Here is a 14,033-nt window from a genome sequence, read left to right on the forward strand (position 1 = left end):
ATTCTTCCCAATACTAACAGTTCGATGAATAAAAATAAACATTCTGATTTAAATATATTTATTTTATAAAAAATACATATATACTATATACATGTTCATTATAATCTTAAATTAACTTAATCTATAATATATATTTGATTTATATATTTGACTTACTATTATCAAGAAGCATTAATACGATCTACTACCGTCTGTCATATATTATTATTTTAAAATTGTCATGCCAATTATTACTTAGGAATTAATATTTATGCTTTCAGCCTTATAGAAAAATGAGATGAGAAAATTTTTTAAATATAAAATCTACTTCTTTCAGACCAAGCATATAAATTTAATTTTGGAATTGCTTCATAATTGTCACAATCCTGAAGGTGATTTCTGAAAAAAATAAACAATAATAATGAACGTATTAATAGTACATTTAAAACTATTGTTGTATAAAAATATTTTACTTGTTGTCTGAAAGACTTAAAAATGCTTCAGGCTGCATTTGTAAGATATTATTTCCATTGTCACAGAAAATTCGTGCCAATGAGACTCGTTTTATTTCATTCAATTGTTCTAATACAAACAAAATAATCATCATCATTATTGTCATTACAAGTATTATTATATTGTAAATAAATCGACTTACCTGGAGTAAATGGATAAGGTTGAGATCTAGAATCATAAAAATATTTATCGGTTCTTCGAGTTTTGGCTAGTTGCTCCAAAAGTAAACATTTAAAAGTTGGTCCCAAAAGTGTTTGATTAGTATCTGACACCATTTCACTCATACCACCAACAATCAGATCTACATCATTTGGATCATCATAAAAAGCTTTCATCTTTTCTACAATCTGAAAAAAAAATCATCAAAAAATATTCTGTGTAAATTAACAAAAAATACATTTTCAAATCTTCATACGAACTTCTGATGGTATAACGTCTAAATAATCATCAAATGATATAGCGCTAGATAGGCCGCAATACTCGCGATAATAATTATAAGACGCGAGTCCATGATCTCGACCACGTTGGATATCCAAACTTAATACATCAAGGCCAACATTTTTACCACTTCCATTCGTTGCATTCAATAGCTCCGTTATCTAAAATGTACACACTCAACATGATATTCATACGCATGCATGCAACGATAGTACACACTATCCATCAATAACATTATTATTACGAATACAATCTTCAATAGACTGTAATCATAACTTAGGTAAAGTTCGAATCTTACATTAGCAACCATATTAATATCCTCTATGTTCCTCAACTGATTACTCAAACTGCGAATTAAATTGTCAAAAGTATCATCAACCTCAATAATACGTGGTTTATAAAAAAATTCTGACAGATGAAGGAGGGTTGAATTCAATCTATTATAGCCATTCTGTTTCCTGTTAAAGTTACCTTCTGTTTTGATAACATTTCGTTTTTTTTTATCTTTCAAATAATTTATGTATTGAAATACTGCTGTTACTGCTTCATTATTTACTGAAGGATCTTCGTGTGCTTTGTAATCGTACTTCTGGATTTTTTTAATAACGTAATTATCATCAACAATAATCGGCAACCATTCATTATAAGTAATATGTTGAATTTCAGCAATAACAATACGCCTTGTTTCTTCAAAAATTATATCATCAGTCCACAATGGATTTATTTTACTTAATTCTTCAGCAATCCGATTATGCTCACGATGCCATATTGTATGTAAGACTGCTAAGATTGGATCAATGTTTACTCGATCATCACCTGATCTATAGCAATTATTGATACCAGTTGGACATGGATCTGATACTTTTGTTGATGAAATATTTTGGCCATTTAATGGTAAATATTCTGTGTCATACTCGATTGATCGATCACCCCAGTCATCTGTTTTCAATTTTCCACCTTGGAAAGTTCTCAGCTCTTCAGATCGTTTTTTTGTTGAGCCGTAAATTGTTGAACCATCCAAAAAATGAGTTGCCTGATTCATTTGCTCAATTGGACCAAAAGTACAATCAACTTTCAAAGCTGAAAGTGATCGGACGTAGTTCATACATCTTATGTTATGCTTACTGTAAACTGGATCATCATCTGGTATCGAAATAGCTGCACAATCTGGATGAATGTATCGTGGTGATAAATTGTTACCATTAGTTTCACAACATCTTATTGGTTTATTCGTTCCAGTCATTTTACGAACTACAGTATGTGATAAATCGTGTGCAATAAATTCGCTCCACTGCATCAAAGCTAATGATTTAATACTGGCGATATTAATTTTGTTCTTTTGAGTTTCTGATAAACTTATACTGATAACTCTTGGTCCAGGTAGGAGATTTCTTCCTCTAACAGCATGTCTTAATTCTTGAATTCCATCATAATAGTTCGGAAACATTATTCTAGAATACGGCGTCAAAGCACTACCCCAACGTGGATTATTGATATTGTTACATGTACCATCAATGGTACGATAACGATTATTTATTGGACATTTAATTGAATTTTTGGATTTACAGAGCCTACCTAAACTTGTACCATCCAACTTTAAGGTTGATACAATACGCGCACATTTTTCATTGCTTAAACCATACCTTTGACAGTGATGTTGAACAAGGTATAATGAGGCTTTTGAAACAACGTCTGCATTAGCTTGTAAATTTAATGCATCTTCACTTGGATGTGAAAATAAATATTGATTATGTGATGAAGTATTATTATTTAATCCAATGTCTGCAGATACTAGATTAGCCTCAAGTCTTGACATTCTATTACGGATTGTCAATCCATAATTAAGAGATGCATTTAATGCAATTTTATCTATTTGTGCAAATGATAAAGCTGCATCTTGAGCACTTTTAAGTGTTGTTTGATTATAATCATCTAATGACCCTGTAATAGAAATAATCGCATTTAATTATCTGATAGGTATTTACTTTAATACAACGTTGACAAACGTTCTTGAATGAATATTATTTAACTTAAGACTTACTGTACGATCTATGGCTGCTGTCTTTCTTACCAGAATAGGTAGAATATTCAGCCATTAAACCATTGAGTGTGGTTTGAATCAAGATCCAAATTATCATAAACATTGCAAGTGAAATCGCCATCATGCTACCGGCTAAACACACAGAATAAAAAAAAAATTTTATCAATGGATATATTTAAATTATTTTTTAAAAATATTTAAATCATGTGTTATTGACCTAGATTATCCTTTACTCTCTCTACACGCAGGAGAGTCTTATGAAAAAAAATCATCAAATTATGCTCCATTTTGGCAAATAAACTTTTCATTCTCTTGATAGTACACATTTTATTTTCAATTTTATCAATGCTTCACTAAATTTAACATATTTTATTAGTCAATCATTAAAATATGTCCTCTCAGATTGAAAACCTTTTTAATTACATGTTAATTATCTTCTATGTTTTTATGTACACAAATGAATAATATAACAAATTAATCTTGATTTTACTCGACCCGTAGAATGTGCCAGAAATTGGCTCCCATGTACATCAATATCGTAAGTAAGCGAAACGTCGTACTAGGCGTTGGGACAAAAATATATCTGTGTGTATACATAGATAGAGTGGTTTTGTATGCGATAGTTATCAAAAGTATAGGTAAGTAGAGATTGCGAGAGAGAAAAAAGCAACCAGTTCAAATCAAGGAGATATATATAATTGATTTTTTTAATTTTTGTAGATATGTTGTTATAAAAAAATTTACCGCTCAAAATTATATAAAACTATATTTATTATCTAGAAGATATATTTTTAATTTTTGCGTAATTGTTAATTGAAAAGTTCAAGAAGTTCATGAATGTAAAACCGGTTTTTTCGCGCCATTTTTTACAAGATCAGCTGAAGATAAATGTTGTTTATACAGGAAGTAATTAGCAAATTTTTAATGTTTACTTACATATGCATTCAAATCTAATAATCTTGGATAAATTTACATGAATCGCACAATTGAAAAATAAAAAATAACACTCAATTAATTGATAATATTCTATGTGGACGTCTTACTCCAGATCCAACGAATAATTAATTTATTTAAATCTTCTGATCAACTTAATAGTCTTCTTCTATTGTATATAATATCCCACTCCTTTTATATATGAAATCCCCGCTATTAGAGTCTTATGTATGAAGAAATCATTTCTACAACTAATTTTGATGCTGATAATTCAAACATGTTTATGAAGTAAGCACTTAAATGACATATACATAAATAGTTTTTATCCAACACACCTCATTTAAAATATTCTGCATGATAAAAGATGTTTATAAAAAATTATCATCCATTTATTTACGATTACTATGGAATATATTACTTGATATATGTGCGTATATACTTACTTAATGTGAGGGATTTCCTTATCTAATCAATGAATGTTCATTTATTTGTGTCTTTGTTATCCATCTAAGTATTTTTATTCCTTTATTAAATTTCTTCGTTGTGGTCCAATTGCTCTATTTATTAATTTTAAACAAAAAAACAATACCTAAAATTCATTTTTTTGGAGATATTTTTGTTTATATATATCAAAATTTTAGTGCACTTATGCATGATTTTTAATATGAAACAATAAAAAAAATAATTTTTAGCTGATTCATCACAAAAGTTGTTAATTATTAGATGATCAATCATCAAGCTGTTGTGATAAAATATAAACCCATTCATTAAGAATAAGTTTCGTACATGTAGCGAATTTTAAATATAATGGAGTGGTAATAAAATTCTTAGAAATCTGATTGTCGCTCAATATATAACACATGTCGCGTTCTGGTATGGCGGTGTAGTTTGTAGTATCATCTATACGTCTTTCGAATTCTCACAGAATAGATAACCTTTTGAACATTTTCGTTATTGTAAATGAATAAATTCACTCAAGATATCAATTAATTTTGTGATTATAAATTTATCCAAGAATGTTTTCGTACCCTGAAGCACGAAGAGACGAGTCTTGTGTCGATGTTTATCATGGAGTAGAGGTTAGATTTTACATGCTTTGTCATTTTTTGAATTATCATTTTTATATGAAAAAGCTCATAATATTTACTATTGTGTATTTGTTTTTAGATCAAAGATCCCTACAGATGGTTAGAAGATCCAGAATCAGAAGAAGTGAAAGCATTCGTTAATGCTCAAAATGAAATTACAAGACCATTTTTAGATTCATGTTCTGTTTCTCAAGATATTCATGATCGTCTTAAACAATTATGGGATTATCCCAAGTATTCTTGTCCTGAAAGACATGGAGATAAATATTATTTTTATAAAAACACCGGTTTACAAAATCAAAGGTATTTTTCATTACTTCTACTATTTAAATTTCTGTTGTAGAATGACTAGCAAAAATATTTTATTGATAAATAAATGAGTTCTATCTTTCTATCAAATTTATTTATATTAAGAAATAAACAAGGCGCGTTATTAACATTTTGAAATCGATTTTTAGTGTTTTATACGTTCAAGATACACCACATTCCGAAGCAACAGTCTTTTTAGATCCCAACACCCTTTCAGAAGATGGATCAGTAGCAATATCAAATACCCAATTTAGTGAGGATGGATTAATTTTTGCCTACGGATTGTCTAGTAGTGGCTCCGATTGGAGTACTATTCACTTTATTGATGTCAAAACTGGTACTGAATACCCTGAAGTATTAGAGAAAATAAAATATTCAACAATTACATGGACACACGATAATAAGGGAATATTTTATGGAACGTATCTTGAACAGAAAGGAGTAACTGATGGTTCTGAAACTCTAGGAGCCAGAGATCAAAAATTATGTTATCATCGAGTGGGTACTACTCAAGCTGAAGATGTTCTTGTTGTTGAATTTCCGGAAGAACCTTTATGGAGAATGTATATTATTTGAATATAAAATTTTATATTAAGTCAATTAAAAAAAAAAAACTTTTCTACAAAAAAAACTCGATTTCTCTTTTCAGAGGAGCAGAAGTTACAGATTGTGGAAAGTATTTACTAGTAACACCTATGAAAGATTGTCGTGACAATTTAATTTACTTCACTAAATTGGAATCAAGTGAAAAGATTACTGGAAAGTTGTCTCTCACTAAAGTTGTTGAGAAATTCGAAGCTGATTATGATGTTCGTTTTATTTATATTTCTTTTGTATATTTTTTTAGCAATGAATAATAATTTTACTTTTTTTACAAAATAGTACATTACTAACGTTGGTTCTAAAATGCTATTCATGACGAATAGAAAAGCACCAAATTATCGATTGGTATGGATAAATTTTGATGATTATGCTGAAAGTAATTGGACGAATTTGATAGATGAAGATTCTAAAAGAGTACTGGATTGGGCAGTTGCTGTTCACACTGATAAATTAGTCGTTTGCTACATTGAGGATGTTAAGGTAAATTACATAGTATTTTTCTTGTAGTGATTTATTTAATAGTATCATTATATAAGTAAAGTTATCCACATTTAATTTTAAACAAAATTAATTGATGTTCTTAATACTTGACATTTTATATAATACTAAATTATTATTCAATTATTTAGCACATTTTACAATTACATTGTTTGAACACTGGAAAATTAATAAGAACATTTCCTCTTGATTTGGGCACAATTGTTGGATTCAGTGGAGATATCGATTATTCTGAAATATTTTATCAGTTTACTTCATTTTTAACTCCAGGAATCATTTATACACTGGATTTAGCTAAAAATGAAGAACCTCAAGTATGTTAAAAAATTTATCTAAATAATAATGTAATTTAAGAACTACATATTAAATTGAAAGTAATATTGAAAGTATATTGAATTATAACTTATTCAATTATTCAGGTATTACGAGAAATAAAAGTAGATAATTTTGATCCATCAGCATACAAAATGACCCAAGTATTTTATTCAAGTAAAGATGGGACTAGGATTCCTATGTTCATAGTAATGGGAGCGGTAATTATCAATTATTATCATTTTAACAATCAAATCTAGTAATAATTGTTTTATAATTAATATGTTTAGGATGCGGTGTTGGATGGATCTATGCCAGCACTTCTTTACGGTTATGGAGGTTTTAATGTTAGCCTTCAACCAACATTCGGAGTAAGCCGGTTGGTATTCATTCAGAACCTTCGAGGAGTATTTGCTCTTGCAAATCTACGTGGAGGAGGGTAATAATAATAAACTAATGAGAAATTAATTTATACAAAACATACTAGCCTAGTACCGTTCAATCATTATTTAAAATTAATACTGATAATTTCTTACAGTGAATATGGTGAGAAGTGGCATAATAATGGACGTTTATTTAAAAAACAAAATGTATTTGATGATTTCCATTGCGCTGCTGAGTATCTAATAGAACACGGATATACAACTGCTAAGAAATTAACTATCCATGGAGGCAGTAATGGGGGTCTTTTAGTTGCTGCTTGCATAAATCAACGACCAGAATTATATGGTGCTGCAATCGCAGAAGTTGGGTAAAGTATAATTTATGTGTAAATAACTTGTTTTTGAAACGAGTTGATTTTATTGAGTATACTGAAGTTTATAATTAAGAAATAAAACCAATGCTTTATCATTAGTTTGATTCAACAAAATGGAAAGAGTCTTTTAGTAAAGAAAACATGAAAAAGTATTATTGATAACCAATACTACTAATTAATAATTATTAGAAATATAACCTTCTAATCAAAGGCTAACGTCTTATGATTTTTATTTTATTTTACAAGTTCATGAAATCATAAAAAAGAAAATATTTGATCTAAATTTTTTAGAATTTTATAATTCGTAATCCCTGATTAAGACAAATCAGAATTTTTCTTATCTCAATTATATCAGCGTAATGAACTCTTAATTTGCGCTAGACATGAGTTCAAAAATTTCCATTATAATTATCTAATAAAGCCAACATGAAAGGGGGCAATTTTTATATTTAGAAATTAATCTGAATATTATATATGACATTAAAAAATACATTTATTAATACTCTTCAATTTTTTTTTCAGAGTAATGGATATGTTGAAATTCCATAAATTCACAATTGGATATGCATGGATTTCTGACTATGGAAGCTCTGATGATAAAGAGCATTTCAAATATCTTCTCAAATATTCACCTCTACATAATGTTAAAATTCCTGAAAATAATATCCAATACCCAGCCACACTTTTATTAACTGCCGATCACGATGATCGTGTTGTTCCATTGCATACTTTAAAATTAATTGCTACTCTTCAATATACATTGGGAAAATTACCACAACAGACAAATCCATTAATGGCAAGAATAGAAACTAAAGCAGGCCATGGACGTGGTAAACCTACTACCAAAATTGTATGTGATTAGTTTAAAAAATGCGTCACGCTAATTATTACCACATAAGTGTCTTGTTATTAATTGACTTTCATAATACTTTTTAGATTGAAGAGAAAAGAGATATTCTAGCATTTATGGTGAAGACGTTGAATCTGAAGTTCTACAAGTGAAGATGAAGACCAAAATTGGTATTAACAATATTTCTATTATAAATTTACTCCAGTAATACATGAAGTCAATGAAGTTGGTTTCACTCAAATAATTTTATTTCAGATTCAATTTTTCATCATTTCAAATTGTGTGTCGTAATGTAAGCATTGAGCTTTGAGTAATCTTACACAAGTCCTAGGCTTCTGCAACCTCCTATTCATCTATTACTAAAATGTTAAGATAACTAAAAAAAAGGATAATCAATTGATATGCATCCGTAAGATGTTAAAGTCAAAGTTCATGAAAAATTAATCATGTTAAAAAATTTTCTAAATAAAGAAGAAAACATTAAAATATAATCATTTTTTTGAATTATGAATTGAGAAAGATTAATTGGTGTTAAAAAACGTGTATGACCACCACGATGAAATTTTCATATAGTAATGATATGATAGATTTACAAAGTAAGCAAGAAAATTTCTTATCGCTGACCTTAATAATCATCACATCCCCTCCTAAATATAAAGCACAAATGGGATGAAAATGTATGAACGATAAACGTAGGTACTCGAGTTCAAAAAATATAAAAAATTAAGATTGACCAATAAAAGTTATGTATGTGTCACATGTATATACTAATCGTGTGTCAATAGAATATATCTAACACATGTATGACATAAGATAAAATTATATAGTACATTGTATTATACAAGAATATCAAAAACATTGTTTTATATAAATATATTTACATAGAACAATTTATTTTATGTACATATTCCATGTGTTAAATGATAAAAATTTTTTAAAATATTCTATTCAAATAAATTAAATACTTATTTTTATTATTCATTTTTCTTGAACAATTGATTGAAATTTGAACTAATAGCTAAGTGAAAAGTTAAAAAATCTCGATTTCATCAACAGATTGATCTGTAATTTTTGTATCAATACGATGGATGCATGTGCATCGGCTACAGAAGGGGGGGGGGAATACGCACACGCGAATCATATGTGAGCGAGGGCAGTGTCACTGCGCACGGACACCACGCAGATCAGCTGTACTTTGCGCTGTCAAGTTTGATAACCTCGCGAAACCTTTTTTCCACTACCTAGCACACAGACTCTTCATATAATACGAAATTTACTGAAAGTACTAATTATTCATTAAAGTCACATCAGCGACTCGATATTATAGTTCTGCCACTTTTATATACAAGTAAATATTATCATTTATTCAATGGTTAAATACAAATAATTAAGACTTTTAGTTGTACTTCGAGCCACGAAGTAAAAAGTGTTGGCAACTTTTGGTGTCTGAAGATATTATTACGAAACAGCTATATTTCGGAGCTTACTTTAATTTTGGTATTCAAAACCTACTACTTAGAGCCGTATATTATTGATTAATCTATTCTATTCAAACTGTCAGTACACAGAGGAATGCAAAAAGACTGCCGAGACTGTTTGGGTATCCGATACCGTATCAATACCCTGGATCAAACTTGGAAGTGGCTTCATCAAACCATTGCTCTTCACGATTATCTCATCTCTATTACAGCAAGTCAAAGTGACGTATCTATGTCTTGTTTTCATTAGAATTTTGCAATTTATCTAGAATAGAAAAAAGCAAAACATTGAAAAATAGTCTACATATGATATAGCAGATATAAATAATCAAGAAAAATAAAATAAAAAGATTAAGTGATATTGCTGTGAAAAAATTATAAAGACTGATCATTAACATATAAAAATAAAAAAAAATTACAAAAAATTATTATTTTGTAAGTAATTTTGTATATTATTTTGATAAAAGACTGATTAAAAAAATTCGATTCAAGAACATGGCTGTTGTTGGGAGAAGACTTGTTAATGTTTTGAAAAGCAAAGGTTTACCTAATATATCAATTTGTCAAAGTCTATCCATGGGCACAAATAAAAATGATAGCAATGTTAATATTGTTGATGAAAATTCGATTAGAAAATCAGTTTTTATATCACAATCGAATGATATTTTTACCAATTTGGCCCTGGAAGATTGGTTTTATCGCAATTATAGTTTTGCAAATCACCACGTACTACTCTTATGGAGAAACAATCCATGTGTGGTGATTGGACGTCATCAAAATCCATGGCTGGAATCAAACTACCAAGCTTTAGATGATGATGGTATTGCACTAGCCAGACGCAACAGTGGTGGTGGAACAGTTTATCATGATAGCGGAAATCTTAACATGACTTTCTTTACCCCACGTCAACAATATAATAGACGCTATAATCTTGAGATAATTTCAAGAGCTTTGTATCGAGAATGGGGTCTAAAGACTTATATTAATAAACGAGAAGATATAGTTGTTAATGGTGATTATAAAATATCTGGAACAGCTGCTAAATTGGGTCGTCCTAATGCTTATCATCATTGTACACTGCTAGTTGATGTGAATAAAAAGAAATTGAGCTTAGCATTAGAAAGAAAGGAGGTAAATACTTCATTCATCATCTTTTTTATTATATAAATTATCGTTGAATATGTGTTTTAATTTTATCTTCATTCTCTTTTATTTCAGCAGGGAATTGTTACTAATGCTACTGAGTCTACATGTTCACCCGTCAGAAATGTAACTGACCTCAATTCTCATATCCAAGTAGGTAATCTAGTAAATGCTATCGGCTGGGAGTACCTTCGTACTAAGGCCCTAACATTAGAAGATGGAGGAAATTATCTCGTTCAGCAACAAAAAGGTTTTCAAATGATCAATCCTACTGAAGATTGGTTCCCAGGTACACTTTCCAATTGAATAAAAAATACATTTATAATTGTAATTTTGATATAAGTGAAACATTATCAAGTATTTTTTGTCATTACGGAATAAGTAGAACAGACAATTGAAAATTTCAAAAAGTTTTGGTTAAAAAAAAAATTTCTGGTAACTTATTATTGATTAAAATCACTTTTAAAAATTATATTATATACATATTACCTTGACATAAATCAAAGCTGAACATTTAATCTATGTATTTACACATACATTCTCGATTACAATCGTTTAAATATTATAAAATAAGCTATTCTAATAATTACAATTTAATTATAAATGATAATTATATTTTTTTATGCTCACTTTTATTTACTTAGTTGATTTTATTCAGGTCTTAATCAACTTAGAAGTGAATTTAAATCATGGCAATGGAACTATGGGAAATCGCCTAAATTCACGATTAATCGATTACTTAAAGTGCCTGTAATAACAAAAAAGACAACCACAACTGACCCAATTGCTAACGAACACTATCATTTACTCAATCTGACAATTCAAGTGAAGAATGGAATAGTCGAGGATATAAAACTGGGCTTACCCTCGGATTTAGTGCAAGAAACTACTAATCCCGAAGCAAGTGTAATAAGTAATTTTCGAGGTACAAAGTACAATCACAAAGTAACTGATAAAATCATTTCTGCACTTGGATGTACATGTGTACCTGTTGATGTTACTCAAAATATTAAAACTAATAATATAGCAGCGACACAATAAATATTTATCGTTATATTATTATTCTTTTTCTTAAGAACAATCTCAAAAAGTATAATAATATATTAATTAGTAATGACTTATTTTATACAAAATAAATTGTAAATACTATTGTACATCAATAATTGTATAAATAATTATTCTTGTTAATATTAAAATCTGTGGTATGTTTAGTCTCCATTTTGTCTACGCTTTCATCAAAGCTTTGGCAGAGTTACATAGTCAGATATTACGTAACTACACAAAAATAAATATAAACCATTGAGATGGTAAAGAACCATTTACATTTGGTATTTTTAACGTTTTTTTGATAGTCAATATACCTATAATGAAGAAATCATTATATACTAATGTAATTGCTACTGATTCATGTTCTTTGTTTCGTATTAAACTTTTATGACTTATTGTTTAGTTTTTTCAATTCTTTTTGTCTTATTTACTGTCTATTACTCATTAATTTATTTACTGAGATGTATTAATCATCTTTGTTTTCTTCTATTATTCTTTCCTCTCTATCTTTCTTCTACATTTCGGTACATCAACTAAATTCTACTGCATTTATCCCTAAATTTGTTGTTCGGCTTTTGTATTAATATTACTACCTTTTTGTAATCAATACGAATGAATAAGACAAAGAGTCAGAGGCATTGAAATTAAATGTTCATGTCGATGTGCCTTGATGATAAAAATATTCGACAGAACATGTGGAAGACATATTTGTGTTCTCGTGTTTTCACTTAATTTAAACTTTGGTAAATTATCTTCCTGATTTTGGGGAAAACTTGTGTCCATACTCGCATTGTTCTGTGGAGGCAAAGTCACATAAAGTGAACAAGTTGAGAGAGTGTGAGTATACATGCGCACAGAGAAGTAAGAGTGAGAAAGGAAGAGAAAAATTAAGGAGCGAAAGAGAGAGAGAAAGGGAAAACATGCACTTTACTGTTGCAGACTCTCCAATGTTGTTTGTTTCGTCACTGGTGTTTCCAGCTGACATACCGAGACCGAAATGAAAATGCGAAATTACGACAATAATATTGTTGTCTTTATTTATAAAAGTACAGTAAATAAATGAAGTTTAAAGAATATTTGTAACTTGTTGATTGTAAATATTTCCGAGGAAGCATCTACTGTAAATAATTACAACAGTTATATCTTATTTTTCCTCATATATCAAATGAAAATGGTCGGTGTTAAAATCCAATGTAAAAGAACGTATTTCTTAGAAAAGTTGAAGGTATAGAATATTGTAGCCGCATAAGGGTATAGTAGTAAAAAATAGTATATACACTCTCACTATACAGTACTATATATATATATTATCGTAGAGGGGAGGTTTAAATAAAAGATTTTTCATTCTCTCACTCTAAAATCATGTCGTCACAAGCCGACAATGATCTTAAAATGACGTTTCAACTTTTTCCTTATCTTTGGAAAACTAATGAACACAAAGGAAATAAAAAAGTAATTTTCATTAAAGGAAGCAATACTGATAAAAAACATCAAATTAGTAAAAAAAAACATTCTTATATAATAGTAACAGTAGAATCTATAAAAATATGTTTTAAGTTGAGAAAAGCGAAAGTTACAAAGGAATAATTTTAGCTGTCAGTATGGATATTATACTGTCAAAGTAACAGTTTTATAGAATTAAAAGATAACAAAGCATGTAATTTAAGAAAAAGAATCAAGACAATTGAACAAAGCCGCTCTGAAAGTACGATTAGATGTCAAAGCTCAATCCATGTCGTTGTTGTCGATGGCATCGTCATTGTCATTGACGTCGTCCATCGTCGATGCTGCTGTGTGTTTAGTTGGACTGTGTAGTAGGATAAGAAGAGAAAATGGAAGGTCTTGGTGAGCAGTTAGCTTTGGATTGGATCTAGTCTACGATTTTTCGTTATTGCTGTCTCTCTCGGTTGGCGTCCTCGACGCGTAGCCTGACCAATAGGAGTAAGTAGGTCAGGGTAGCGCACCAATAAGAGTACGAGGCCGGGTCACGTGGGTTTGTTGTTATCTATCAGCTGTTTTTCCCGGGTGAGCGGGCGACCGGCCG

General features: G+C 29.4%; 3 protein-coding genes across 4 annotated transcripts; 2 read left to right on the forward strand and 1 right to left on the reverse strand.

Annotated features, from left to right (window-relative positions):
* Positions 1–76: 76 nt before the first annotated feature.
* Positions 77–4,217, reverse strand: LOC118073435 (peroxidase-like). Of its 2 annotated transcripts, none has more exons than XM_035093930.1 (7): positions 3,908–4,217; positions 2,972–3,103; positions 1,229–2,871; positions 912–1,091; positions 635–839; positions 453–561; positions 77–378 (listed from the first exon to the last, which is right to left on the reverse strand). In XM_035093930.1, the coding sequence occupies exons 2-7, from the start codon at positions 3,093–3,095 to the stop codon at positions 291–293; spliced, it is 2,349 nt and encodes a 782-aa protein (XP_034949821.1). In that variant the 5' UTR covers positions 3,096–3,103; positions 3,908–4,217; the 3' UTR covers positions 77–290. The 2 variants fall into 2 exon arrangements, with proteins under 2 accessions (XP_034949821.1, XP_034949820.1); XM_035093929.1 differs by lacking the exon at positions 3,908–4,217 and adding an exon at positions 3,189–3,547.
* Positions 4,218–4,601: 384 nt separating this feature from the next.
* Positions 4,602–8,791, forward strand: LOC118073436 (prolyl endopeptidase). Its single transcript, XM_035093931.1, has 12 exons — positions 4,602–4,983; positions 5,072–5,295; positions 5,451–5,864; positions 5,951–6,110; positions 6,184–6,384; positions 6,534–6,716; positions 6,822–6,935; positions 7,005–7,153; positions 7,253–7,465; positions 7,994–8,321; positions 8,408–8,491; positions 8,577–8,791. Exons 1-11 carry the CDS (start codon positions 4,921–4,923, stop codon positions 8,471–8,473), a joined length of 2,115 nt encoding a protein of 704 aa, XP_034949822.1. The 5' UTR covers positions 4,602–4,920; the 3' UTR covers positions 8,474–8,491; positions 8,577–8,791.
* Positions 8,792–10,158: 1,367 nt separating this feature from the next.
* Lipt1 (Lipoyltransferase 1) lies at positions 10,159–12,264 on the forward strand. The gene is made up of 3 exons (XM_035094095.1): positions 10,159–10,930; positions 11,018–11,231; positions 11,601–12,264. The coding sequence occupies exons 1-3, from the start codon at positions 10,295–10,297 to the stop codon at positions 11,981–11,983; spliced, it is 1,233 nt and encodes a 410-aa protein (XP_034949986.1). The 5' UTR covers positions 10,159–10,294; the 3' UTR covers positions 11,984–12,264.
* Positions 12,265–14,033: the final 1,769 nt, after the last annotated feature.

Source organism: Chelonus insularis, unplaced genomic scaffold, assembly GCF_013357705.1.
Source record: "Chelonus insularis isolate UGA/USDA-ARS -01 unplaced genomic scaffold, ASM1335770v1 scaffold_303_pilon, whole genome shotgun sequence".
Classification (NCBI taxonomy): Eukaryota; Metazoa; Arthropoda; class Insecta; order Hymenoptera; family Braconidae; genus Chelonus; species Chelonus insularis.